General features: G+C 40.2%; 2 protein-coding genes across 5 annotated transcripts; both read right to left on the minus strand.

Annotated features, from left to right (window-relative positions):
- Positions 1–17: 17 nt before the first annotated feature.
- On the minus strand, positions 18–8,091 carry siral1 (SIR2 antiphage like 1). Of its 3 annotated transcripts, none has more exons than XM_085429790.1 (8): positions 7,559–8,091; positions 7,125–7,194; positions 6,866–6,955; positions 6,357–6,609; positions 2,695–2,922; positions 1,827–1,955; positions 1,360–1,657; positions 18–1,043 (listed from the first exon to the last, which is right to left on the minus strand). In XM_085429790.1, the coding sequence occupies exons 3-8, from the start codon at positions 6,946–6,948 to the stop codon at positions 973–975; spliced, it is 1,062 nt and encodes a 353-aa protein (XP_085285916.1). In that variant the 5' UTR covers positions 6,949–6,955; positions 7,125–7,194; positions 7,559–8,091; the 3' UTR covers positions 18–972. The 3 variants fall into 3 exon arrangements, with proteins under 3 accessions (XP_085285916.1, XP_085285915.1, XP_085285914.1); XM_085429789.1 differs by having other exon boundaries at positions 7,125–7,199; XM_085429788.1 differs by lacking the exon at positions 7,125–7,194.
- A 1,132-nt stretch (positions 8,092–9,223) lies between these two features.
- Positions 9,224–15,478, minus strand: hacl2 (2-hydroxyacyl-CoA lyase 2). Of its 2 annotated transcripts, none has more exons than XM_085429791.1 (15): positions 15,241–15,478; positions 15,025–15,166; positions 14,388–14,589; positions 13,667–13,794; positions 13,302–13,552; positions 13,038–13,137; positions 12,848–12,945; positions 12,461–12,597; positions 11,966–12,100; positions 11,645–11,759; positions 11,368–11,537; positions 11,113–11,183; positions 10,949–11,020; positions 10,490–10,595; positions 9,224–10,390 (listed from the first exon to the last, which is right to left on the minus strand). In XM_085429791.1, the coding sequence occupies exons 2-15, from the start codon at positions 15,136–15,138 to the stop codon at positions 10,212–10,214; spliced, it is 1,878 nt and encodes a 625-aa protein (XP_085285917.1). In that variant the 5' UTR covers positions 15,139–15,166; positions 15,241–15,478; the 3' UTR covers positions 9,224–10,211. The 2 variants fall into 2 exon arrangements, with proteins under 2 accessions (XP_085285917.1, XP_085285918.1); XM_085429792.1 differs by having other exon boundaries at positions 15,413–15,466.
- Between the last annotated feature and the right edge of the window lie 354 nt (positions 15,479–15,832).

Here is a 15,832-nt window from a genome sequence, read left to right on the forward strand (position 1 = left end):
ATGTACGAAAGGACAGATGGAATACCAAAAGCTTTATTTTGAAAATGGTGCTTATTATTATAAATACTACATCAGAAAACACATGCAAGTATTAAAAGTACAAAAAGGGGCTTTTAAAGAACTATTTTTTTTCTTTATTTTTAGCACAAGAGTGGCAAAGAGGTTGCTACTGCCGGGAACCGCTCTGATATGAAAACATCTGAATGTACGTTTTTACGACAGTCGTTACAGTAACTCGTCCCTTTCCCCACCAAGCAGTGTGCAAATCAAGTTTTCCAGGTTGTGGGATGAGCATGACTGATTCAATCTATTCACACAAGACTTAAAATCGAGAGCAGGGGTTGTGCATTAAGCTCAATGCGTATTTACTGTATGTTGAAAATTCAGCATAACAGCATGTTTAACTACTGTGGATTCACATGTAGTGTTTCTGTCGAACTGAAAGGGGAACATCCCATTCAGTTACCCGGATGCTTCCCACAAAGTGGATGTTCCAGCAACATTTAAATCCAGTATAGTAGGGGATGCCAGGCAAACTTTTTTCCCTTTTAGTTAAAAACGGAATGAGAAGGGAATCTGAAAAATAATGATGTAATTAAGGTTCCCCATAGATTCCTAAATGTATTCAACAAAATCAGACTTGATCTGTGAGTAAAGCTGTGGAAGAAAATGCATCTGTCAAGAGTATGGGGTTGAAAAGAAGTGGAAGGAATTGTCTGAAAAGCTTAAAAAAAAAGTCAAAGAACATCTACTGAAATGATGCCACTGACAATTGTTAATACTGCCACACCAGTTTGTGGAAAAAAATACCAGTATTTTTTTTTTTTTTTTTTTTTTTTTGTAACTAAAATTCAAGACAGACTTGGATTTTCTACCAGCATACAGTCAGAAAACAGTTCTGAACAGGACGTTTAGTCTGAAAATGTCTTTAGCGAGAGGCCGCAGCTCCGAGCCAAAGAGACGAGTTCAGTCTTAACCTTGAAGGAGGCTTTTCTGTGTGTTAATACCGATCTGCTGTTCCTCTCCGTTCTGCGACGGGGATCCTGCGGATACACATTGAAAAGAGACAACGTGCAAAGAGTAAGCAAGTAAAATTTTATTTGTATAGCACCTTTCTAGATAAAAAGATCACAAAGTGCTTCACAAAGAGCCCACATTTATGATAGATTTTTGATAGATACTGACAAAGAAAGAACATCCATGACCTCTTTCCTGTCCTTATTTCTCATCTTGTGATAAACTGAAAGCTCTTTTATAGAGCCCCAGTGCTAAAATAATAAAAAAATTTGTAAATGTGATGGCCCCTTTAATGCAGATCATTCAAAGGCAGGCTAATGTGTTCCAATTCATTCTGCTTACCCCAGCCATTGGTGGACACGTCACGGTTGCAGATCTCATTGGCCAGCCTCTCAAAGTACTCAGGCAGGTCAGCGTACTCGTCTCCATAGGAGATGACCTTGATGCCCTTGTCAAGCATGTTGTCGCGCAGCTTCTTGAACTCTCCCACATCCTCTCGCCGCACGAGCATGAAGTGCTCGAGGTCCGACTTGTGTTTAACCGCCTCCAAGAACAGAGCCTGGAAGGTTGTGTCGTCTACTGTGCGGCCGCAGCCCAGAAAGACAAAGGATTTGGTCTCGTACAACTTCTGAATCTCACGCTGCAAAAAACACCCAGTGATAAAGCTGTATTATTTCATTCACAGGAGAACCTTTCAAATAAACTAGTGCACGTCCAGAGGAAAATTGTAAATCATTAAGATGTACACATATAAATGTTTACATCTTAAGCCAAAAAGGGGGCAGAAAGCAGTGAACGTTAGTGCCTACCATAACCTCAGTGTTCCTCAATACATTCTGATAGCCAGCAGGGTGCAGTACGATACCACTGGGGTTGGTGTAAACACCGTGGATATGCAGAACACTTAACCTCCGTTTCTCCTGAGCCCACTCCAGCACCTAGACACACAAGCACACACGAGTGCACACTTAACAGTCCATTGCACAAAATCCTGTTCTGGCTGGGAATGGAGCGCAATCACTGAGCAGCAGTGAGAGGATATTCGCCCTGATGGAGATGAGGCATAAATACCAGGACTGAGAGGCAAAGTAACGGGTCTCTCAGAAATCTCTGCTCACTCTGGCAAACTTGTGTTCTCTTTAAGAAACCACTCAGCTAAGTTTAAATGTGCTGGGACATAAATGATGGGCAGCTGAGAATTTGCAGAAAACTTATTTGGTACTTAAAAGAAACGTTTTGTACTAGAAAAACATGTGCTTCCTCTTCAGCCCACTTTAAAGCCAAAAATCAAATATTGTTCAATGATTAAAAATGGAAGTTAAACTTTCCTCCACCTGCCTGACAGAAAGGGCTCTTTCAGGTCAAAAGCCTCGTTTATTTTTTCTCCTAAACCGGCCAACGGGGAACTTCAGTGGAAGCCGGTGTCATAAATGTAACCAGAGCACAAGACAGTGCTCGGGGCAAAGTTTAAGCAAGATTTCAAGTTGTCATTTATTTTGTCTGAATTTTAGGGAGTCATACCTACAAACCTTCCAAAGTGCTCGTGGTATCACATGATGTTGGGGACCTTTGCCCTCATTTGAGAAAAAAAAAAAAAAAGACAAAAAACCCCCAAACAGCTGACGGCATCTATTGCAGCAAGAAAGATCAATCAATCACATTTCAAGTAATATTTACCTTCTTCTCATCTGTCAGGTCCAAAGACTCCAGCTTGGTGCCCTGATGGGCTGCATAAATTTCCAGCAGGTTGTCGAAGTTGGTAGTGAGAACGAGTGCGCCGCTCTCCATTAACTGCAGCACTGACCGCAGTAAGTGTTTCCCTGCGTGCTCCATCTTACACTCCAAATCATCAAACACTTCGTACAGGCAGTCCTTGAAGAACGTGGACCTTACATTACCTGTTCTCTGTTTAAAAAGAAAGAAAAAGGAAAAGCACGTTGTTATTAGTGGATAGTTTTTTGCCCAGTTGGGGCTTTTACTTCAAGATGTAGTAGGTTTGGAGACCTGTGTCTAGTTGCAACTGCTAAATGAGCATTTTAGACCAAACTTGAGCGCACCTTACTAATGCAGCCATGTGATTCAGGCATAACAAAGGATTTAAACTTGTCGTTAAAATGCCTCTCCTTGGCACAGCCCTTCACGATAATTTAAGTGAAACTTAGGTGGCGCCGAAGAATGAGATAGCTGGAAAAAACTGTCTAAGGCACATTCACTTACTTCTTCTAGTAACTAATAGACTTCGCTTAAGTCTATTTAGAGATTACAGACTATGACTTAAACCTCATCCTCACCTGGTGAAGCTTTTAGTTTAAAAAAAAAAGAAAAAAAAAAAGGTGGAGGTGGGGGAACTGGGCTGCTAAGAATAGCTAAAAGACAATTCAGAAATGCACTGACCACTGTGATCCTAGGACAAGGAAATACTCCGCGGACTCTCACAGATTACAGCTCTAATGGGCTAAACAGCAGGAGTCCTTTCCACAGGAAGAAACTCATTATCCACATCCAGCGTCTACAGCACCCATCCTGACCGCCGTGTCCTTGGCCTGTCTCTGGTCAGGACTTACGTAATAACCAACTAAAGCACTCGAGACCAACTCTGTCTTGTAATTCTAATCCTAATTTTTTATAATGCACTTAGCAGCTTTACAAACAAAAACACTCACACTTTAATTTTTCAGGAGCACAGTAAGAGAGAGTTCAGTGGAAAAATTTTTTTTTACAAAATACTATGATTTGTTTTAAGTAGTCATTGTAATACAAATTGAAGATTAAACATCTCAGATTATGGTCTAAACAACTATCAAAATTACACGTCTTCCCTGAATTGAGCCAAACCTTTGGTCAGCACACTTGTAATTAGCCTCTTCACTGCCAAGGGTTTCAGGCCTAGACAGTCTCTTTAGGTTTTAACTTTGGATTACCCCCATTACAGACCGCAGCCACCCTACGAATACACAAATCCATGAAAGTGGGTTAAACTGTCTCTGTCTTATGTTATTGGAGGTCTCTGACACTATTACACAGCTGCTGAGTTCTGTCTAAAGCACTGTACAGCAGTTGCTCTGTTAGCCCAGAGCAGAGTAAAACTACAGTGTACATCTACCTAGCTCTAGTGCTAGCATGTGTGCTTCTCTTCACCAAGAGAAGTATTTGCACATAGGTTTTTGTGAATTAAATGCCTATAGGCATTTAACACTCATACAGACTATACATTACTGTGTGCTTGCACTAGACTTTAACTCTGCTTGAATGTGAAATCTGGGCTGTGGGGGTGGGAGTGGGGGACTGCTGGTTCACATTATTCTGTGCTTGTTTTTTTTCCTCAGCATGTTAGACCCGGCTGTGTCTGTGGCCAACGGGAGTGGGCTGGTGTCTGCACGACTGTGGATTGAAATAAACACGATGGATAAAGCCATAAAAGCGCTGTTTGTTCCCTTTGTTACAACAGGCTGAGGGCTGAAACAAAGCGTGTTTTATCAATGTCAAAGGTGCGATGAAACATGACTAACACAGGAGGCAAACGGTATTAAGTCTTCCATCTGCCAGCCCAGCTCCAGAGCAGACTGGTTCAATAGTAAGAGAACTGAGTCACATGTAAATCTATCAATCTAGCAAACTAATGAGTCCAGCGAGCCGTGGTTTGGTTAAAAAAATAAATAAACTAAACATTGTTTTCTCACCTGCAGCCTCACACAGCCTGTGGGAAAAAATGATAGCAATGCGCTGCATTTAGACACATGGCACAGTAACCGTCTTCAAAAACACACAAGAGGGCTCAGGATCTGACTGTAAATGTTTTGTGTTCTTCTACACATAGTACACGCTGGCGGTTACACACAAATGTCAGGTTTATACGGTTGAATAATTTAGAATAATGTGACTCTACTTTGGATAAATCCTGAGCTCCAGCTGAGTCTCAGTCCTCCTCAAACAGATGAATTCACCTTTATCTTCAGCCTCCTCTCCTTTATCTTAACTGCCACACCCTTTTCAGAGATAAACACATATAGAACATGCACTTAGACTGTGTCATTTTTGTCAGGACATCACTGCATTCTGGCAGTACCACACCTCTTCTGTGCAGTGTGTCACTGAGCCTGTGAAAGCTCGTAAGGTTACTGTTATGATTAGGTGGTCAGGTAAAGGGAATTCCTGACAGCTTGGGTAACCTTGATTGGCTCATCATAACATTTCAGGTGTTATTAACCTATGATATTTACCTTTGATGTTTTACATATCTCAAAATATTATGCTTTCATCAGTCATCACTGTAAAGGGTAAATGGACTGATTCTTTTCTACTCAAAGCAATTTTGAAAGGAAAATACTTCCCACTCAACAGGTCAGGGAAGATCTTGTCACATTTTTTTTAATTTGTAGCCTTGCTAGCAAAATATTTTTTTACAAGGGCGACCGGTCTGGGCTGCTGGAAGTTCAGTTTAACATTCAGGCTCTTACTAAGAAGCAGTTGCATTATGTGCAGAATGTGGTTTGACATTGAGCTGTTAAACTAAGAAAGACTTTCAATGAAGAAAGTGTGGTTTGCTCCAAAACATAAATGGTGTGTGGAGTGTGACAGATGTGCAAGACACCCATGTTATACTGGAGATACTGCAGCAGCATTTCTGAATCTTATTTATATGCTTTTATCTTTATCCTACTCTCTTTTTGTATATAACATATATAATGTTTGTATTTAGAAATGATTGTAAGCTGTGGGGTTTTTTCCCTTTTAAACAGCATATTAGCTTGTTGCAGATACATTTGTATCCTTTACTCTCTACCTTCCCGTCACCTGTGAGATTTCCTTTATTCTAACGTGGCATATACCCCTCTAGTATTAATCCAGAAGTTTCATATATCAAGTCAAACTTCTGCTTTCATTTCTGCATTCTGACACAGAAGTTATTACTAACATTAAAAACGGGAACAAATCAAAAGTCAAAATAAAAAAAACATGGATGCACTTCCAAACTGGCACTACTTAACTAAACATTTTAAAAGTCAAAACTGTTCCAATATAAAGCACCTGGAGGCAGTGAACATAGCTTGTTCTATTACATATGCAAATAATTTCAAAATGACTGAATAAATGTTTGCCTGTAGTGACTTTTGTGGGGTTTTTAAAAAAAAACAACAATCCACATTAAACCTTATGTTATAGGCTATAGAGGTTTTAACCTCTTATGATCTCTTATGTCAAGCCACAGAAGCTGAAACAAAATGTCTCCAGCTGGGGAAAGCACACTAAGCTGCCAGTCTGTCTAACATGTGTTAGTGTGCATGCAACAGGGAGGTGTAGGAAAGAAAGCCGAAGAGGAAAGGCTCAAGCAGGCTTACCGGGGAAAGTTTCTGAATGAGGTCATGGGCCACATGCACCAAATTCTTGTCTTCCTGCATGTGCTTCTGGAACCGCCGATTTTCCTCTTCCTCCAGTAGGTCAAAGTCATTGGCTGCATCGAGCAAGGCCTGGATGAGGCCCTTCCAGGAGCGGAGAGCAGGGACCTGAGGGGCCACTGCAGAGCTTACCCCCGTACCAATCACCAGGACAAGCTCGGGGGCTCGCTTAGTCTTCAGACTGGGCAGCAGTTTCCTTTGGGGTAGGCAGAGATTGAGTGACGATGGTTCCCAAGATGGTACTTCCCAAATCCTTCCGACAGCATGAAGGTTAAACAAACTATTTTCAAGCCCACTAACATGCAGTCGGACACTAAACCATACCTTTTATGTAGGGCCCGCAAAAATTAGGAACTCAAAAAAAAAGAAAAGAAAAGATTTTAATCAGCCCTGTTGATGAATTAGTTATAGTTATAGCGTGCAGCTGGCTCTAAAGCAGCATCTGAGCTTACCTGGGCTTTTTAGCATTGGAGTCTGCATCCTGAGAATCCACTGCAGGCCGCTTCTCAGTTTTCACTGCTACAACAGAGGCCATTCAGCTCCTGTAATGAAAACATGATCAATTAAGAGCCTCTGTGCAGTATGTTTAGGGAGTGACTAGTTAACCAAGCAAAACACAACAAAACAAGTCTGGACCCTAAATGGGAGTGGTGTGTGAAGCTTTCTGAAGAATCTAATTACACTGAATCCTACCAGAGCAGTAGAAAATACCTGTCAAAAAAGGGGGGAGGTATGTCAATCAATGTAGCCTGCCTTTGTTCTTGTTCCGCATGTCCCTGTTCTGCTCTGCAAACAGTAAATTACTTATTCATTTCCTCCTGCAAGCACACCTTACCTCAAACCTTCAGTAAAGCTACTGTACCTGGAAAGTAGGAGTATGACATAAGCTAGTCATTAACTAGATAACAAGAACATGTAACTTGTTCTCTTTTTATAACTCCAGCTTTAATTCAAAGCTCCACCAGTTCAATATCAAACCATGAGTAATTAGTAGTAATTACTAATTAACCTATGGCAGTTCGTCATGACAACATTAATTTCTGAAGACACAACTTCGGTGACATTACATACAATCGATTACGTGTTACGGCGTCATTTAACAGCTAATGCTACGGTACATTGTTCAGTATTGATAGCTTACTCACCTTGGTACCGGTATGGTAATGCCCACTGTTTACTTCGGTTAAAGTGGAAATCCTCTTAATGCGAACCAGGCGAAAGTTAGTCCTTTGTAAAGTGAAATAGCTCGGAAACTGATCTGAATTCGAAGCTTTTAGGTTTTCAGTGGTGTTTAAGCCAACCCGGTAAAGTTACAGTATAGACAGTGTCTTTTACTAAACAACCTAAAAATGTAACGAACTGGCGACGTCAGTTAGCTACAGTTAAAACGTTAACTTCCCTGATGTTCTGAGCCGAGTTACCTTCTAGGTGTTTTTAAAATCCTGATTTAGCCTCCTGTTTACTTGTCATGATGATTGTAGAGCATTTAAATCCGCTATCCGATATAAACCAGTCCTTCTAGATAAAACTTATGTCACTTATTCTTCGGAGCAGCGCAAACAGCACAAACGTTACCGGCTCACACCGCTTTTCTACACATTGTCACTCTCTTAACTTCAGCGGTACCGTTGAAGTCGCCGCCTGCTGAGAAGTGCACCGGGTCATATGATGCCTTCATGTGCTGAGCGAATGGCTCCGCAGTCTTTATTGATGCGAGGCACACAGATCAACTCACGCATCGTTGTAGCTATCGGCTAAACGTGTCGAAAAAAGCACCCAGTCTACAGAGGTGTTGAGTTTTTTCTTTTTTTTAAAATGCAAGATAGGTGAGGCTCTACTTTGTTTCAAACCAAAGATTAGGGCAATTTCATTTTTTAAATATACTATGCTTTGATAGTTATATCGACACGGTAATGTACAAATAGATTTCTGACCTCCACGGCAGCCCAGGTATAGTAACAAGTTTTATTTAAGGAAAAAAAACCAACAAATGGACCTGCTTTAAAATTCAAACCCACAAAGGGGAGATTTACAAAGAGCATTTGAAAGCAGCAGATTTTCTGAGCTTTTCTTCCCGTGTTACGTCCAGCTAGGCAAGACGTCTCTGTACTCTATACAGATGTTATAGAGAATCTCGAGTTAATACTAAGAAATAATTTCTATTGATTTATTTATTTGTGCAGATTTTACCTTTTAGGGACAATAAAGCATGTGAATTCGTCTTTCTACTGACGTCATATATACGTGGAAATAGATGTGTAATGTCCCGAGATGAATCAGTTTGTGTTCAAAGTCTTGTGATTAAACATCACCAAAATAAATAATGACGCTATCAGGTGCAACTTTACTTTTTATTACTTTTTTGTAAATTAAATTTCTTTATTAATTTTTATGAAATTATTCTCAGTTATAAAGACTGCGGTGGTCTTCAAAACTGACGCTAAATTCTACATTTACATTGTTTTATAACGTATGCTAAACAACACGTCAGCACAGACTTTAACAATACCACTACTGCACTGCCATCTCCCGGTTGAAATACTAACTGCACCTAGAGAAGAATTTGGGGCAAAAGTCACCTGTTACGATAAGCACGATTCGAATCTTTAGCGTTTTTAAACTGGTTTGTGTTGATGTTGCGAAAATACAAAAAGTACAGAGATGTTTATGCGTTGAGTAAAGGCTTTGTTGATGGGTGATGCAGAGATAATGAATGCTTGCTGTCATTACAAACTTCTGTAAACATGCCACCTAAAACATCTAAATCAGTTTTACATAAATAAGTAAATAAATAAAAAACTCACATTACCTCCTTTCTTAAAAATTTATTTCAGAATCAATCCAAATTAACATTTTATGATTAAAATTTCAACACACAATGTGCCAAACAAGACAACAGTACATACAGGAGTGTAATAACTGATGTGTTCACCTGGTGAGTAAATATCTTACGATAATAGTGCAATCCAAACTGTGTACAGGCTTAGCCCATATCACTGCAAACAAGTTAGTATCAAATATTGTTTAGACATATAATCGAATCAGCAGACACGTTTTCAGTCTCTTCATGGCAATGCATTTTGAAGATACAATCAAACGTTATGAAGGCATACCGTTAGTCAGTTATCAACATTCAAAAACAAAATGTTTTCCCCATTCTACAAAGTGATTTCCTAAATTATAAATTATGAACTACATACAGTTCTAAGATGCCTTGTGTCCACATAAAAAGGCTATGTGTTCATGTCAGAACAGGAGAAAAAGGCATACTGGTAGCTAATGCTCTCTCTCACACGAGTGATTTCATTCACTGTTTATTTGCAAAAGTTGTAATCGGCTGTTTAACCGTCAAAAACTGAACCACAAAATTTCCAAACAGGAATAATCCCTTAACATTCCCTTTTACCCCCCTTTAAAAAAAATGCAGCAGCTATTCTCTGAAAATTCTAAGCACAGACTGTATCGTTGTCTAGGCTGGCAGGTATGGAGCTATGTTTTAAGTGAAACTTAATGCTAAATATCTGTATCACAACAGGGAGGATAACAGTCATAACTGATATATAGTGGATTTGCTATGAATTCATTGCTAGTCTGATGGAGGAAATAATAAGTGATCCAAGAGAGCTCGGCACACTAAAAGGTGATTTATCAGAGTGAATTATGGCTTTAAGTGCACTAGCAGAGATTGGATCCAGGTCACACTAAAAGAATCCTGCACAAACCTAGATATTAAGAGTCCATCAGGGTAGCCAGAGTTAAAGGATAAATAATGCATGGTTACTGTATTACACAGATATTCTATATCGAAATAGAGCCATCTCTAAAATTGGTCTTCCCTATCAGAACATTGATAAGTGCAGCCTTGCCCTCCCGGGCATCCCTCTGAGCTTGTCTGACGATATCATTTAACTTTTCTTCATTTTCAGAGCCTATAAGGTAGCCCTTACCACCGTAGCCATCTGCCACGATGTGATAGTCTGCAAAAAGAAGAGAATTTACCTTTTAACATATGCCCAGACATCACTGAGTGTATTCTACAACCAATCACAGCACGAACATGAACATTATAAATCTACCTGTATATGCAAGGCCGCATGCCACGTTGCTGCCGAGCATAGGAACCTGCTCTCTGGATATCTGACTCCAGCACGCATCATTTCCCACCAGAGCTATCACTGGTGTCTGAGGTGTGAAAAGCAGAGCATGCATTATCAAAAGACATCAGCAGAAAAATATGCACACACAAAAAAATGAATGCTTAAATAAGCTGTCGTGTCAGTGGTCCATAGCGGTCATACAGCAAGTATGAAAACATATTATGTAGTGCATCTTTCCATTGTATGACACAAGAACTGAGTCTGTGATGTTTAAGGCCGTACACACCAGTAGCTAACACTTGCATTATTTTCATTTGGTTTTGATCATTAGATCTTTCTCTAGACCACATGTGCACTGATCCTAACTGACTACTGTTAGCTACCTTGCTTCCATAGATTACATACATGTAATCTAAATAGGATTGTGTGTGATTTTACCTTGTGTCTAGTGAATGTGTCAAACTCTGCAATACTGTATCCTAAGGAGCCATCACCATAGACTATCCACACCTGAAACAAACACAACATAGCTTTTGTTTTTAAAACGTCAATGATTTTTTAAACTGATCATCAGATGATCAGGCAAAGCTCCCCAGACATACCTCAGATTCAGGCCGGCACAGTTTAGCCCCCAAAGCAAAACCACCTCCAACTCCCAGAGTCCCAAAGGCTCCTATAGGAAAGGAATGAAGAGCAAGATTAAAACATCATGATTGCAACTAACTCAGAATATAGTTATCATCCAGCCAAAACTTGTGCACTATGGATTTTTGTTTTACTTATAAAGCTCTTGGTTTAAACAACCAAAATATTTCATTGTTTTAATTAAACTATTTGCTTTGTCAGCAGCATCCTACCTGGATCGAGCCAACACAGAGGTCCTCTTGGTTTCATTATGTAAGCGGCACTTCCTACAAAATCTCCTCCATCTGCAACAATGACGCTGTCCTCAGCCATCAGCTCATCCACACAATGGAGGGCTTTCAAGGGATTTAAGTGGTATTCAGTCTTCTCCTCAGCTTTAGCCCTGAAATAAAAAATAAATAAATTTTAAAAAAGCAACATGTTAGCTTTTGTGATGGTTACAGATAGAAGATTTTGCAATGCATACTTTAACACAACCCCACTGCTTACTTGTTTGCAGCTTCTTTGGTCGCATCCCCTGCTTTGAGGCTCTGAGGCCATTCCTCTGGACAGCGATGGCCCTTCAGCCCTTCGGAAAGTCGCACTAAAAATGATCCAGCATCACCTGAAAATACAACATACAGTTTTGGGTTTTTTTTTTGCAGTTGTTGAATTAATGTATTTATTCTTAGGTCCAACTCTAAAGAAAAAAAAAAATCAGGAGTATGCTTATATTTATATGCACCACATGTACAATATTTTATGATTATCTAAAGATTTTTGAATCTTTCCTTCCTTTAAAGCTAGCATGAAATCAGGGGGCAAACATACCCTGAATTGCTATAGTTGGTTTCCAGAACATGTCTGAGTTTTTTAGCAGCTGTGTCTTGTCTCTGTTGACAGCGATGATCTTGCTGCGTCTGCTGAGAGTTCTGCCGTAACTCAGCCGGAAGTCACACACAGTGCCTGTAAACACGGTGCACAAAAGTCAATATTTCTCCAGGGATCGTGGTGAGCCTGCAGCTATACACACTATGTAAAAAACACAGTTTAACCTCTCTCTGTATCGCAACACATACTTCCAGAATAAATTAAATCCAGAAGGAGAAAAAAAGATGCAAAAGAATTACTGAAAAATTAAAAATGCAATCAATAACACTGATCCATCGTGGAACTTTGTTAAATATTTACTCCGACATATTTTGAAACACAGTTATCCTGCACAATTTTCTTTAGATTATAATATTAATATTAAATAGGTTGGTCTCAAAATGTTATTTCTCTTTTTATCATTATGGAATAAAAAGGAAACAATGTTTGCCTGACCTGCCAGGACTACCACATCGGCTTCCTTCAGAGCATCTCGTCTGTTTTGTCGGATGTGGATGGGGCTGTCTTTACCCAGCAAGCCACGACACATACCCCCGAGAAAGCAGGGGATGCCCAGATCCTCCAAAGCCTTCCTGTTTAAAATAAACAAATAAATGAAATAAATAAAAACATTTTTTAAAAAGGGGGAAACCATTTTGACCAGATGTAACATCCAAGTAAAAATACCAAAATATAATTTCACTGATATTTGAAGACTGAAGAAAAATTTGCTTAAGGCTCACCACAGGAATAGTTTAACACATTTTAACAAACACTTCCAGTATCAACACCAAACAACAAAGAGTGGCAGAAAAATAAAAGGACACGTGACTCATCTTTTACCTGATGTTATCCACTGGTGTTGGGGGTAGTGTTGCTTGGCTACCCAGCACAATAACAGGTTTCTTGGCTCGACTCACCAGCTCTAGGCACTTTTGGATCTGGCATGCATCGAAAAAAATGTTTAAAAATGCTGTCAATCTCCAATGGCCAGAGCATTTACGTATTGACGAACATTTACTACAAGACTTACCTGATTGTCTGTGGCTTGAGGGATGTGAACGGGAAGTGGAGACATATCCCTGGGCTCCCAGGCTCCAGCAAAGAGATTCATGAGGTGGTTATGAAGGTACCTTTGAAGAAAGCAGACCACAAAAATCAAATAATTCAGAACATATGAACACACTTCTGATTAGGGAAGAATAATGAGGAAAGAAATTCCCAAATTATGATATTATAAAAGATGCAAACATTATAAATAACCCAAACAGTAGCATGCAGTGCAAAAACAACATACCATGAGACAATTCTTCCCATCAGGCCTTTGGGAGGGTTCTTAACAACAAACTCCTTAGACACCAGGTGGAAGGGGTAGAGCGTGTCAATGGGGAACTCTATGAAAACAGGACCAGGCGTTCCTGACTGAGCAATGGCCAACGCCTTCTTGACCGTAGGCACAATTTCTCTGACAGTCCTGATGGAGGTGCAGAACTTACACAAAGGCTTGAAGAGAGACATCTGGTCGATATCTTGCAGTGCTCCTCTGCCCTGTTCCGCAAACACAATTGATAAACACTGAAGAATGCTTTTTTTTGCCTGTCGTTTTACTCTGCATGCACATTAATATTGTGGTGGCATTAATAATATCTGAATCCACTCCACCTGGAGTAGCGTGCCAGCAGCTCCTCCAATGAGCAGCAAAGGAGATTCAGCCATCTGAGCATTCTTCACTGCGGTCACTGTGTTAGTGAGGCCTGGGCCAGCCGTCACAGCGGCTACACCAACCGTACCTGAAGCAGAAACAAGCATAACAGCTTGCTGTCAGAGCTATTACTAAGGTGCACCTACATTTATCTCTACCTTGTGTAGTGTACATTTTTGTTCCATTGCTGTGTAGTATTGTTGCTATAAGTTATGTTTTACTTCTGCATTAATTTATTTGAATCCCTCTATTCGTTTTGGTGCAGTAATAATGTGAATTTCTCAACTGGGGGGTAATAGGGGTGTAACAACATCTGAACAGAGACCAAAATTGTGAAAAAAAAACCCATCTTCTGATAGCCATGGGGATCTGATACTGTCCAGGTAATGCAAACTAGGACAGTAAGACACATAATGTTGAAAGACACTTTGTTCATGATCAAACCAAAATCAAGTGATCAGGTCAGGTTTTTAGCAGGTTTTTAAATTATTATTCATGCCACCTTAATAACATCTAAACCAAGCCATTGTTTCAAGGAAGTGTTAACTCCTTTTAGCCTCTAAGAATGCTGTTAGATGCACCTTTGCTTGATAAATCATAATGTCTGCAGGAGGTGGAACGCCTGCATTAAGAATGAGTCGTATCACTGGAGATGCATTTTCACGCAATCTAAACCTGCACCTGAAAGTCTTGCCACAGCATCAGCAGCGAAGACTGCAGTGGCCTCGTGCCTAGTGTCCACAATCCGGATCCCCATCTTCTCGCAAGCCACCAGGATAGGTGAAATATGCCCACCCACAAGAGTGAAAATGTACTTGACCCCATGGGCATGGAGGACCTCTGCCACAATGTCGCCACCGTGCTTGGAGCTCTTTGTGTCAGTCTGGAATAAGTAAAGAGGGACAGAATTAGGTTACTGCAGACAAGATCGTGGCTGTTGTAACCACATAAACAATCGTGCAAACTAAAATAAAACCGCTGTCTAATATAAAGAGCTGACTGTGCTCTGTAGGGCCACCTGTCACACTCCTTTTCACCCCACTGTCGTTTCCTATTATGCAACAACCGCATATTGTTCAGGGCTGCAGTGTTGATGTGGAGCCGCGGGGATCTGATAACCTTTGTGCTGGAAAACCACAAGGCTGGTCAAAGTTTACGTGAATAGAGTCCAGCTTACGCTTCAACACTGACTGCCTGTAGAAGACTTTTTTTTTTTTAAGTGGCCACAGATTATGCAATGACTGAAAACAGAGTGCATAACGAAGGATAGCACAGAAAGCACACAGATTACGGTGTTGACTTTTTTTAAAATACCTACTTTGTGGAACAATTGGTAGAGTATGCCAAGTTTGTAGGCTGCAAACAGTAGCCCACCCAGCACCAGGCTTGTAAAGGATCCGAGAACAATGCCGACGACTCCAAAAGGCTCCATGCTAGAATGCGGAAGCAAATCCCAATTTCTGAAAAGACACTACGGTAAATAAGCTAAACTTATTATATCAAAATCTATGGAGCTACCGGTTCAGCAGCTCACCGGTTCAAGCTAGGCTAATAAACTATGGAGCTTCTTCTACAACTGCTATACACCCATTTCAAAGGCGTACACGTGCAACTACATTCACTCAGAAGTTATAAAATTTTAAGTTACTCCGAGGCTCTGAAGGACATTTGGTCGTCTACAACTTGAAACGACCAGGTACCCTTACTTTACACCTGCGCCGACACAGAAAGAAATGTGACAGTTGATGGTAAAGCCGCCTGTAAAGGATATAGGGTACTTCCGTTTAGTAATTTTCAAAATATATGACTGCTGCTAAAGTTCACAGCATTTATTTATGGGGTATACACGGGGATTTTCTTTTCCAGTTGTTATTATTTTTCTGTAGCCATGAACGCAATAAAAGTTACACTTGTGTCTTCATTAGTTGCTGTGTATTTAATCGTATGCTCACATGTATGGCAAACATTGTACCTTTATTGTCAAGGTACAGATTTATTTCCGTCTTTAGTGAATGTGAGGGCGCTGTTCAAGCCAAGGACGGTCTCTAGTTCAGGTGTGTCAAACGTGAGACATAGACCTTCCCATTGCAGTAACAGATAAATAAACAAATGACAGAAAAAAAATC

The sequence above is a fragment of the Copadichromis virginalis genome, linkage group LG14 (genome assembly GCF_057382275.1).
Source record: "Copadichromis virginalis isolate Kocher_CV1m ecotype Utaka linkage group LG14, C_Virginalis_male_GT1.1, whole genome shotgun sequence".
In the NCBI taxonomy this organism is placed as follows: domain Eukaryota; kingdom Metazoa; phylum Chordata; class Actinopteri; order Cichliformes; family Cichlidae; genus Copadichromis; species Copadichromis virginalis.

Excerpts from the sequence above, each read along its gene's own strand:
- siral1 (XM_085429788.1), bottom strand. The coding sequence starts at position 6,948 with ATGGCCTCTGTTGTAGCAGTGAAAACTGAGAAGCGGCCTGCAGTGGAT. Across the intron at positions 6,610-6,865 it reads TCCAATGCTAAAAAGCCCAG|GAAACTGCTGCCCAGTCTGA; the intron begins GTAAGCTCAGAT and ends CCTACCCCAAAG. Across the intron at positions 1,956-2,694 it reads ACCTGACAGATGAGAAGAAG|GTGCTGGAGTGGGCTCAGGA; the intron begins GTAAATATTACT and ends TTGTGTGTCTAG.
- hacl2 (XM_085429791.1), bottom strand. The coding sequence starts at position 15,138 with ATGGAGCCTTTTGGAGTCGTCGGCATTGTTCTCGGATCCTTTACAAGC. Across the intron at positions 13,795-14,387 it reads TGCTGTGGCAAGACTTTCAG|GTACGGTTGGTGTAGCCGCT; the intron begins GTGCAGGTTTAG and ends TTTCTGCTTCAG. Across the intron at positions 11,021-11,112 it reads TGTGCCGGCCTGAATCTGAG|GTGTGGATAGTCTATGGTGA; the intron begins GTATGTCTGGGG and ends TGTTTGTTTCAG.